The following is an 11,772-nucleotide window of genomic DNA, read 5'->3' on the forward strand; positions in this document are numbered from 1 at the left end:
CTTCTTGCCCGTCGCCTCGTTGAACCTGCAAGGCTGAAATGCGATCGCCGCTGACGAGCCGCCGATTCAGTCGGAAAGCAATTGTGAGATGGAAGCCAAGCGATCAGGGAAGGAATAGGAAGCGGAAGTTAGGGAACATACTGCGCTGGGGCTGTCGTTTCGTCTACGATCGATCAATCTACCTCATCCACGCGACGGGAAAGAGGATCGCTCCGGACCAGGCCCAAGAAGGCCTAAAACTGAAATATTTTCAGACTATACATATATGTATATGGACCCTAGTTGGGGGCAGCGCACAGCTCGCACAGGCCCTTGGACGGCCCTGCCTGTGGTACTCGCCGTTGTTCTGAATTGTTTGTCAGGGCCTAAAGGTACTATGTACACCGTCGTGGGTGATTCCAAGATGATGACTTTCTTAGGGCCGTTCGCGTCTTGCCACCCACCTGCCAACTCTTTTAGGCAATCAAGGATGGTTAATGCCACACACTGGTTGATCCGTCGACAAGAAAAGTTCGTTTGAAGTTGTTGCTCATTAGAGGTGACCAACGTTGGTCGAGACGCGGCTCTTGTTGGTCAATTTAGAACAGATACTTTTGTGTTGGAGTTCTTTGTGTGCGTGTAAGTTGGAGTGGTGTTTGCCTCTCATCGGCATGTGGTGGGAGTTTGTCAGAATTGAATTCTTGTATTTTATCATGTGCCTTCTATAGAACTAAAACTACGGCACATAATTTAATCGTGCTTTCGAGAAAAAGGAATACTTCCTCGTTCGAAATTTAGCAAGCCAAGCCAACCCAAATGATTTGGCGACTTGAGGTCTAAAATAATAAACGACCACCCATCTTCCCACGAGTAGGCTTACTATTCATAACCACGCCAGCACGCGCGAAGAGCCCAACGTCCCAACTAGAGCTCTCTTCCACGCCTCTTTCTCCAATCTCCACCTCCCCACTCCCCCTCTTCCTCCGCCGAACTCCAACTCGCCAAGGCAACCAGCGGCCATGCCGGCGGCGGTCGCTTGCTCCGTCAAGTGCCGGCCCCACCACCGCCTCTCGGCGCCGCAGCCCCACGCCGCGCTGGAGCTCCTCCCCCGCGCCCCGGCCTCCGCCGCCGGCGAGCTGCGGGCGACCCGGTGCCGGACCCCGCCTTCCCTCTCCTTCGCGCGCGCCTCCGACCAAGGGGAGGCTCCCTATGCCCGCCCGCCGTCCGCAAGGCGGGCCCGCGCTGCCGTGGCGGGGTGCGAGGAAGTCGGCCCCGCTTCTTCCGCGGCCGCGGCCGCCCTGCTCGCCGGCGCGCAGTCGCGGCACGCTATCTTCCGCGAGGAGCTCGTGAGGAGGGCCTACTACGCGGCGGAGGCGGCCCACCGCGGCCAGGTGCTCGACCGTGCCCCTCTCGCTCTCTGTCTGCTCATCGTTTCAGCGTGGCTTGTCGAACGTCTGAAATTTGAAGTGACCGGGCCGCGTTTCTCGGCTGGGCGTTTTGGTGGTTTCTGCAGATGCGCGCGAGCGGCGACCCTTACCTGCAGCACTGCGTGGAGACGGCGGCGCTGCTCGCGGAGCTCGGCGCAGGCCCTCCGGTTATCGCGGCGGGGCTGTTGCACGACACGGTGGACGACGCAGGCCTGGATTACGGCTCCATCTCCGAGCAATTCGGTGCTGGCGTTGCGGACCTCGTGAAGGGGGTAAGAATTCGGATCTATCTAGTTACTGTACTGGATATAACTGACATTAGGATGTGACGAGCAGGCTCGCTGATACAGTATGTAACTATTCAGTAGAACTGTTTTTCTCTGTTAAAACTCGCTTAGTGTGGTAGTATTATTTTCTGAAACGAACCAAAGTAAGGTGCCATTGCTGCTACACCGTTTCCACCGTACTGATAAAGTGATAATGTAGCAATTCAGAGCTTCTTCACTGGTAGATTATTCGTACCGGCATATACAGATGATTTTCTGAGCATGACTTAGTCTGTGCCAGTGTCCAGGATCAGGCCGTAGTTTTTTAGGCGAAGGATCAGGTCATAGTCACAATTGATTAGTTATATGGTTATGTTTCCGCGTGGGTCCCTCTTCTTTTATTTTCATCTTTCTCGGTGTTGTCTTTTTCGTCATTTGGAGAAGTGGATGTTGCTAGTTTGGCTACCTTGCTAAAATAATTTTTTGCGATTATGACTGACAGACCATAATTGATTGTTACGTTATTGATAGGGCTTCTAGAACAAATACAAATCTTATGTTTATCTAAGTTAGGTATTAAGTTAACATCACCTCTATTAAAGTAGGCTGTAGGCATCTCCTAGGATTGACTTGTGCTTTGGTATATTTTAGAATTTCTTCCTCGCTGTTTACCAGATCAAAGCAGACACACGTTTTGGTGATTTTATGCGTCTTCTTTCATGATATCACATTTATTATCTGGAACTTGGGAAAGGCTGTTGTTTGTTCTGCTACATGTTGTCGCCTTGTCGGTCATCTTTATCAATATTACACCTGCAATATGTTAGGGCGCTTCACCATTTTTTGGCAACAAGGGTGCTCTGGCCGTTTGAGGACATTGTGGAATGACTTGACTTAGTTGTGTCGAATATTTGACAGGTTTCTAATCTAAGTCATTTGAGCAAACTGGCTCGTAGAAACGATACGGCGAGCAGAACTGATGAAGCTGACAGATTGCGTACAGTCTTCCTTGCAATGGAGGATGCGAGAGCAGTGCTTATCAAACTTGCTGATAGGCTACACAATATGAGGACGTTGGATTCATTGCCCAAGATCAAACAGCAGTGCTTTGCAAAGGAAACACTGGAGATATTTGCTCCATTGGCGAATCAATTGGGCATCTTGAACTGGAAGGAGCAGCTTGAAAATCTGTGTTTCAAGCATCTTTACCCAGAGCAATATGAGGAACTGTCATCCAACCTTCATGAGTTTTACAACAGAGATATGATTGCAGCTGCAATAAGGCGATTGGAACAGGCCCTTCAGGTGAGAGGTCTATCCTATCGTTCCATATCAGGGAGACACAAGAGCATATACAGCATCTACAGCAAGATGACAAGGTAAACTCGTGCGTCCTGTTTTCATTATGGTGTCTTTACTAGATTTTTTTTTTCAAATGATTTGCCTTTCATTTTAGTTGTGTTGTTAATGAAGTCAAATGAATCATTATCTAAAATAGATAAGTCCTGCACTGACTTCATCATGACCTTTGAAGTAACCTTGCTAGCCGGAGAGACATATGCCACTAAACATGCTAATGTGATTGCTTTTTTATTACAGAAAAAAACTGGACATGGATGAAATCTATGATGTACATGGAGTGCGTGTGATACTCGAGAATAAAGCTGATTGCTTCACCACATTAGAAGTTGTCCATCACTTGTGGCCTAGAATTCCTGGGAAGTTTAAAGACTATGTCAGCAGCCCCAAATCTAATGGGTACGACCATGCAAAATATTGCTATGCTATGCAGAAAAAAAATGTATGTCACGGTGCTAACTTGATGCTTCTTAACTTGTAGGTACCAATCGCTGCACACGGTTGTTCTCAGTGAAGAAACACTCCCATTAGAGATCCAAATTCGTACTGCGGACATGCACTTGCAGGCAGAGTTTGGAATCGCTGCACATTGGAGATACAAGGAAGGCGTACGTAACTGCTCTTCATCTCTGCCTGAAATGGTTGAATGGGTTAGATGTGTCGTTACATGGCAGTGTGAAACTTTGCACATAGACCACCCTTCGCCTCCTGGACTTGGTTCTTCCCCAAGGGCAACATGCACCTTCCCTTCTGACTCTGATGGCTGTCCTTTCTCCTATTCAAAACAATGTGACCACACTGGACCAATCCTAGTGATACTTCTGGAGAATGAAAAGGTTGAGAACCGTCATAATATTTCAAGTGCTTTCTGATTAACTAAAGTTGCAATGTGTTAATTTAGAAGAGCAGCAGAACTGAATTTGCTATGTTTGTTTTCTTCAGATGTCGGTGCAAGAGCTCCCACAAAATTCGAAAATACTGGACCTGTTGAAGAGGGCTTCAAGCTACGACATGCAGTTGAGCCTAAGGCTGAACAGCCATGCTGTGCACAACCTGAACCAGGAGCTGAAGATGGGCGACGTGCTGGAGCTGATCCCTTCAACTCCATGCAAATCTGGAGGCTACATGAGGGAGCTCAACCAAATGTCTGATCACCGTCTCGCCGTTTCGCAGTCTTGACAGCCGTAGACCAGCAGATCTTGTGAATACATATATGACAGCGCAGCTAAATCGTCTGAAGTTTAGGTGACCGCACTGATAGAATCATAACAGATAGTGTAGCATTTGGTGTATATTTTTGTTGATACATTTGTTCAAGTAGAGCAAAAAAAGTTAACTTGTAAATAGTACGTGATACAGCTCGGGAATTGTTCTTAGTTTTAAAACACCTATTGAGAAAATAGAACATGGTTAGGCTAAGTGATTTCAGTTTTCTACTTGTTCAGATATTGGCTATGAATTTGCAATTACATGTGAATATTTTTTTGCTCGGTGAGCTTGACTGCTTAAGATGCAAAATGAGAAGTGAAAAAGAAAAAGAACAGAAAGGCTGTGATAAGTGATTTGAGTTCTCTTCTAATTCAGACATTGGCTATGGAGTGCGAATTTGTGAAAATATTTTGTTCAGCGAGCTAGACAACGAAAAGACTGGGTGCTTTACTGCTGATGGTGCAAAATCATAAGTGAAAGGGAAAAAATATATACAAAAATGCTATAATAAGTGTTTCAGTTATATACTTCAGACATTGGCTATGGCTTTTGCATTTCTGAAAAATATGCTGCTCAACGGAAATGTGTGCGTGTGACTCTGATGGCTGTCCTTTCTCCTATTCAAAACAATGTGACCACACTGGACCAATCCTAGTGATACTTCTGGAGAATGAAAAGGTTGAGAACCGTCATAATATTTCAAGTGCTTTCTGATTAACTAAAGTTGCAATGTGTTAATTTAGAAGAGCAGCAGAACTGAATTTGCTATGTTTGTTTTCTTCAGATGTCGGTGCAAGAGCTCCCACAAAATTCGAAAATACTGGACCTGTTGAAGAGGGCTTCAAGCTACGACATGCAGTTGAGCCTAAGGCTGAACAGCCATGCTGTGCACAACCTGAACCAGGAGCTGAAGATGGGCGACGTGCTGGAGCTGATCCCTTCAACTCCATGCAAATCTGGAGGCTACATGAGGGAGCTCAACCAAATGTCTGATCACCGTCTCGCCGTTTCGCAGTCTTGACAGCCGTAGACCAGCAGATCTTGTGAATACATATATGACAGCGCAGCTAAATCGTCTGAAGTTTAGGTGACCGCACTGATAGAATCATAACAGATAGTGTAGCATTTGGTGTATATTTTTGTTGATACATTTGTTCAAGTAGAGCAAAAAAAGTTAACTTGTAAATAGTACGTGATACAGCTCGGGAATTGTTCTTAGTTTTAAAACACCTATTGAGAAAATAGAACATGGTTAGGCTAAGTGATTTCAGTTTTCTACTTGTTCAGATATTGGCTATGAATTTGCAATTACATGTGAATATGTTTTTGCTCGGTGAGCTTGACTGCTTAAGATGCAAAATGAGAAGTGAAAAAGAAAAAGAACAGAAAGGCTGTGATAAGTGATTTGAGTTCTCTTCTAATTCAGACATTGGCTATGGAGTGCGAATTTGTGAAAATATTTTGTTCAGCGAGCTAGACAACGAAAAGACTGGGTGCTTTACTGCTGATGGTGCAAAATCATAAGTGAAAGGGAAAAAATATATACAAAAATGCTATAATAAGTGTTTCAGTTATATACTTCAGACATTGGCTATGGCTTTTGCATTTCTGAAAAATATGCTGCTCAACGGAAATGTGTGCGTGTGGGGCTTGGCTGTTTCAAAAAATTAAAAAATAATCGACACCTGAGAGATTCGAACTCTCGCGGGGAAACCCCATGTACTTAGCAGGCACACGCCTTAACCACTCGGCCAAAGTGTCGTCGTTGTGCAGAGTAGTGAAATGATTTTATTTGGTAGGATATAAGCCATATTTCACTCAAACCCAAACTGTTCGTTGCCTCCACCAATAAGAGTCGCCTATGTCGCACAAATCAGTGCCATATTGTTCTCACAAAGGAGAGATATACGTTCATATGTTGACTGTTTCTTGGCTTTTGATGTTTGGTGGAAAGAGGCAGAGAACAAGGTCAACTCAAGTCATGCTAACAGAGAGGTGGAAGCAACTATTCTGGCTTTGTTCATGAATTGGCCTCCATGTAGTACAAAATGGTAGTGCTATAGTTGAAATATTGGCATTACCCTGACTCCCCGAGCAAAAGACGAGTCTAAACAAATGTAAAACGTGTGGGAGAAACATGACATGGATGAGATATGGTCAGTTCAGTTCCACTTGAGCTATTACGCGGTGGCATGGCGTGGTGCAGTCCTGTCAAAGGCGGATCTGTGCCGGCGATCTGGTGGTTTTTTCTACGGATTGGTTCGGATCAGAGACGGTGACGAGCGCGCGGGATCCATCTCGGCGGCTCTCGCGGTTTGGCGAGGTGGGGTGGGAGCCCTCCTCCCAGGCTCCAGTGGTGGCACACTTAGGCAGTGGCCGGTGCGTCAGGGCTCCTATGGTGGCACTGCTGTTGCGGTTGGTCGCCGGATCTAGGCGTCTAGATCTGGGGCTTTGAAGGCGATCGAGACGTTGCACATTTTGTCGGTTGGATTTCTTGGGACGGATCCGGGTGAAAACCTGGTCTTCGGTTGGTGGTCGGAGCCGGTGATGATGACACCCTTATCATCGTTTCCTTGATGAAGGCATCATCGAGATGAAGCTCCCAACCCCACCGAATACCTCCGGGGGAAACCCTAGATCAGCTGATCGGATGACGGCGACAATCTTGTGTCATTTCCCCCTTGGGGGCGGCATTCTTGGAGGTGCACTCGGGCTAGAGGGACCAGTGGACGGCATCTTCGGTGGAGCGGTGTTTCATTCTACATATTCATGGCGGCGGATCTCGACAGCATGGAGCAGTGGAGGCTCGGCGTCCGATGTGTGGCGACGGACTCACGCAGGTGGACGACGTTGTCTGGTGTCGTGGTGGCATCGATGGCAGAGAGGCCTGACAAAGTCGATGCGTCAGTATCTGCTTTGAGGATGGATCGATGGAAGACGGAGGTGAGCGTGCGCATGTGGTGCTCACTAAGAGTGCGTTGAACCGGTGTGTCATCCAGTCCCGGCTTTGTGGCTTGGATGGGGCATCCGGTTTTAGATATTAGTCTTTGGTGCGATGACTGTTTGGTATTTGGTTCAGACATTCGCCACTCCTTTATAAAGGGATAGGAGTAGCGACAGGTGTTGTCAAGATGATGGCTTTGGACTTACGGATGTATTAATTTGTAAGGTCTTTATGAATAATTAATAAAATAATCGTATGAATCACCCAGATACAGAGGCGGGGGTGCATCCTCCTTTTAAAAGGGAAGTAAGTCGATGTTCTCTTAGTTGATGAGGTCCCTAGCCGTGATGGTTGATAACGACTCTGTAAAGGACAAGTTTCCAACTCTATTCTTAATGCAAAGCATGCACCTACTCCCTTTGCTAAGTTTTTTTTAGAGATTTCAATATGAATTACACACAAATGTATATAGACATATTTTAGGATGTTGATTCACTTATTTTATATTTTGCAAAAAAAAGATTCACTCATTTTATTTTATATGTAGTCTATATTAAAATATTTAAAAAGACTTATATTTAGAAACGGATGAAATAGTTCGTTAAAAAACACTGGCATTTTTTTTTTGCGATTGCCACAACTCAAGCACGCAGTTCACGCTTCTCCCACACGTTTTCTATTTGTTTAGACTGGTCAGGCAGTTAAACTATTTTTGTGTTTGTGTAAAAGAAGCTAAAAACATAAATACGAAATGCGAGTCCTTTGAAAGGCCCAAGGTTCATGTTTGTCCCGCACAATTTACATTTATTTGTGTCGTTTTTGTTTTTACTGTTTGAATTTTCGAGTAAAGCAGAAAAAAGAAAGCTACTCGTAGGTACAAATACTCAAAACACTTGCTTAAGACATGGAAATGCCAATATGTTTTCTACACATGAAATCGACAAATATATGAATATGTTGCGTTTTAAAACCGGGTGAGCTTTAGTGTCTGACAATATCTGATTGTTCAAAGTGCTCACTCCTTGAGATAAGCAAATGTTGTGGAGCTTGATTGCCTACGCAGCAAAAGGAAATGTTGTGCAGGCCTAAGCAGCAAAAAAGAAAAAAGAAATCGACGCCTGAGAGATTCGAACTCTCGCGGGGAAACCCCATGTACTTAGCAGGCACACGCCTTAACCACTCGGCCAAAGCGTCGTTGTTGTATAGATGGCTGAAATGACTCTATATCTAACGTGCAGATACATCCTTTTACTTAAACCCAAATTCTATTTTGCCTCTCCCGCGAAGAGTTGCCCGACACACCGCAAATCTGCGCCCTACCCTAATGGACACCGGGGTCGGACGGACCCCTCCTCCTGCGGCGGCGGCGGACGCCGGCGATGAGCCACGGGACGCGCGTGTCGTGAAGGAGATCTTGCGTTCGGTGGGGCTTAATGAAGGGGATTACGAGCCGGCGGTGGTCCACCAGTTCCTGAGGCTCGCCCACCGGTACACCGGCGACGTGCTCGGCGACGCGCTGGCCTACGCGGATCACGCTGGCAGGGCGTCGCTCCAAGCAGACGACGTCCACCTCGCCATCCGCTCCAACGCAACGTTCGGCCACGAGCCGCCGGGCCGCGAGGTACGTGCTTAGCCCTAAACCTCTCCGTTCCTCATGAGGATTTCGCTGCTGTTGGCTGCGTCAATCGCGTTCGCGGCTGTCGGGGATGGGGTTGTTTGGATCCTGCGCTTTCGTGTCCTGATCGATCGGAACTTTACTCGCGGATCACGGGATCGGTGATTAGACTGGTGTTCAAGAAGCAGCACGAGTTTGCAGTTTCCACGCACTCTCCGTTCCTTTCAGATCGTGCGCGTTGGAAGTTCTGAGTTTTTATTCACCCGGATTTCCTCGTAGATACGAAACAATTGAATATTTTATTATCAGATAATGGAAGTATAATTCCCCTGCCTTTGCATAGAAAAACTAATTAAATCTGTAAAATGAAATTTGAACCATGATGTTCTGCGAAAACTTGCAATCAAGATGGAGAGACACAAACTCGGAGATCCGTTAGGAGTATCATAAGAACTGACTCGATGTCATCATGTTAAAACGGGTGTTAACGGCATCTACAAAGGTGGAGTCACTCCTTGACTCTCTGGTTCCTCGTCATCAGGAGTTGATAGTAAAACATTTTATATGAAGGGCATGTCTTTAGATTGACTCTACAGAAAAGTTATAATTAAATATGACGAAGGGGGTGTTTGGTTTCAGGGACTTTTTTGTGTTGGGACTAGAAAAAACCCTAGCAAACCAAATAGGGTGGAACTTTTTTGGGACTTTTTGTTAAAAGTCCTTAGAAGCACCTCCTTGAGAGTCTTTTTCAAAAAGTCCTAGGGACTAGAAAAAGTCTTAGGACTAGAGAACCAAACACCACCGAAGTACATGGCTTGACTCTTATTAGCACATGTGCAATAGTGCTATCTTAACAAAATCAGTATCAGATAGGTTGATTTCTAAGTTGGGAAGAGAGAGCGAGACTAAAAAAAGAGGTTTGCATTCTCTTAGCTAAGGGACGATCTCTTAGTAAGGAGGATAAGACAATTCTCTCCCTTCTACCAAAAGTCATCACTTAGTTAAATATTGTCTAGTTTAGTCCATAATTTTAGGAGCATGCAACAATCAAGTGTCAGAGATATCTATAGCACGATATGTTTTTCTTGCCTTCTCTAGAAGGCATGCATTGCATATGAAAAAGTTGTCTTATCATTCAAGAACAAGTTTGACTCTAAGAAACCAAATTTGTTTTTCTCTCCTTATTATCTCCCTCCCATATCAACAACTAATCAATTAAGTGACAACATTAAGAGTCAACATGTATAGATCCCTTATAAAGTAACCTAGCCCCTCTTTTGTTGCTTTAACACATGGACTAGGGCATTCCTGCCCAATATGTTATTGTATGAATGCAAATAATGTACAAAAAGGCACATATGAGGCCCATCATCCCATATAAGGATCAACTCCATCCTTTTGTATGAACATAATTCATAGTGGCAGGTGGCTTACCACTACCAATCATATGTAACTTTGGTGCTTTAACTAGATTTTTGTTTATGCTCTCTTTTAGATTTCTGGCCAATCCATCTACACTGTCAGTAGGCAAATAAGACAATATGATCCTCACATGTAAGACTTGGAGAAAAGAAATAAAACATTTTCTTATGATTCACTTTAACACCCAAAATAACAAAATATTTTTTTGGAAATAAAGGAATTCTTATTGTCCAGTATGCCATTTGGATAAATTTTCACTTATTATCTAGTCAAGTATAGAATACACACGATGATTGAATTATCAAACTATACTCCATAAGTTATCTAGCTACATATTAGCGAGGGGATTTAATTAAACTTTCTCTTGGCTTGGATCCCTCAATGGTGCCAAGTTCACAATATTAACATTTAATTATGATGATTAGTTGTGTTTTTTATGTATATATGTATGTCATTTTCAAGGAGCCATGAAGTTTGAACGGGCTACTGACCTAATACCTAATGCATCACATACATTTCATGCGGGCATTATATTGTTATCATAACATTCAAATTCTTCACTTTGGGTAGGTTTTTCTTGAAATGGCTCATAGCTTGAACAAAAACCCTCTACCCAAGCCCCCTCCCGGATCAACCTGTCTGCCACATGATCAAGACATGATGATGGGACAAAAATACTTATGCATTCCACAAATGAAGCCACCGACTGATAATGTTAAGGGAACCAAGAGCGACAACACCTGCGAAACCTCCAATCCTAAAGTTGCTTCTCCCAGTTGCAACAATGAAGATCAAACTAGTAGTAGTAATCAACAATGTTCTAAGAGGATTTCCTCCCAACTCAATGCTATGGCCGCTAGGGCAGCAAGGCGATGTATAATGAAGAACAGAAGATCCAAAATGTCCCAGCCTTGAATATATGATTAATTTCTGTTCAACTCATTATGTGTTTTTTGTTTAATTAGTTTCTTGTTGGTGGAAAAATCTAGCATGATGATGTAAAAGGGTTGTTGGTACACCAACAAGTGCATCTCAACTTGGCACATCTAAACTTTATGCAAATCCCTTGCTAGTGGTCATGATTGTTTCCATAAATTGTTGTGTACATGGTTATTGGATTGTGTCACGCCAAAAAATTATTGTATACATGGTTATTGGATTGTGACGTGCCAAAAATAGCATGGAGGCTAAAACCCCACATGGCAAGATTGACATATGGAAGGAGTTTGTGTGTGGTGTGAGGAGGTGAACCATATGAATCAAAACAAAGGTTCAAGATTAGACTTCAGTCAGCTCAATCCAGACACAAAAGTTACTATGATCATAAACATCTCGAGGTTAAATTTGAACCCGGAGAATATGCTTACCTCTGAGTGATACACACTACAGAGGTTTCAGGCAAAACAAAAACTTGTCCAGGATTTATTGGACCTTTCCAAGTCTCGTCAAGAAAAGGAAATGTGGCATATCTGCTAGGTCTACTAGAAGACCTAGCAGAGGTCCATGATGTGCTTCACATATCACAACATGGATGCCAACATCGTGTCCCAC

At 44.4% G+C, this 11,772-nt stretch overlaps 2 protein-coding genes and 2 non-coding genes across 4 annotated transcripts; 2 read left to right on the top strand and 2 right to left on the bottom strand.

Annotated features, from left to right (window-relative positions):
- The first annotated feature begins 857 nt into the window (after positions 1 to 857).
- On the top strand, positions 858 to 4,517 carry LOC109771701 (probable GTP diphosphokinase RSH3, chloroplastic). Its single transcript, XM_020330397.4, has 6 exons — positions 858 to 1,370; positions 1,493 to 1,678; positions 2,591 to 3,051; positions 3,272 to 3,430; positions 3,513 to 3,867; positions 3,974 to 4,517. Exons 1-6 carry the CDS (start codon positions 999 to 1,001, stop codon positions 4,208 to 4,210), a joined length of 1,770 nt encoding a protein of 589 aa, XP_020185986.1. The 5' UTR covers positions 858 to 998; the 3' UTR covers positions 4,211 to 4,517.
- A 1,402-nt stretch (positions 4,518 to 5,919) lies between these two features.
- On the bottom strand, positions 5,920 to 6,001 carry TRNAS-GCU (transfer RNA serine (anticodon GCU)). The gene has a single exon. It is a non-coding gene; the product is annotated as a tRNA-Ser (tRNA).
- Positions 6,002 to 8,296: 2,295 nt separating this feature from the next.
- On the bottom strand, positions 8,297 to 8,378 carry TRNAS-GCU (transfer RNA serine (anticodon GCU)). The gene has a single exon. It is a non-coding gene; the product is annotated as a tRNA-Ser (tRNA).
- A 130-nt stretch (positions 8,379 to 8,508) lies between these two features.
- Positions 8,509 to 11,419, top strand: LOC109771703 (transcription initiation factor TFIID subunit 9-like). Its single transcript, XM_020330400.2, has 2 exons — positions 8,509 to 8,805; positions 10,792 to 11,419. Exons 1-2 carry the CDS (start codon positions 8,509 to 8,511, stop codon positions 11,134 to 11,136), a joined length of 642 nt encoding a protein of 213 aa, XP_020185989.2. The 3' UTR covers positions 11,137 to 11,419.
- Positions 11,420 to 11,772: the final 353 nt, after the last annotated feature.

The sequence above is a fragment of the Aegilops tauschii genome, chromosome 2 (genome assembly GCF_002575655.3).
Source record: "Aegilops tauschii subsp. strangulata cultivar AL8/78 chromosome 2, Aet v6.0, whole genome shotgun sequence".
NCBI lineage: Eukaryota > Viridiplantae > Streptophyta > Magnoliopsida > Poales > Poaceae > Aegilops > Aegilops tauschii.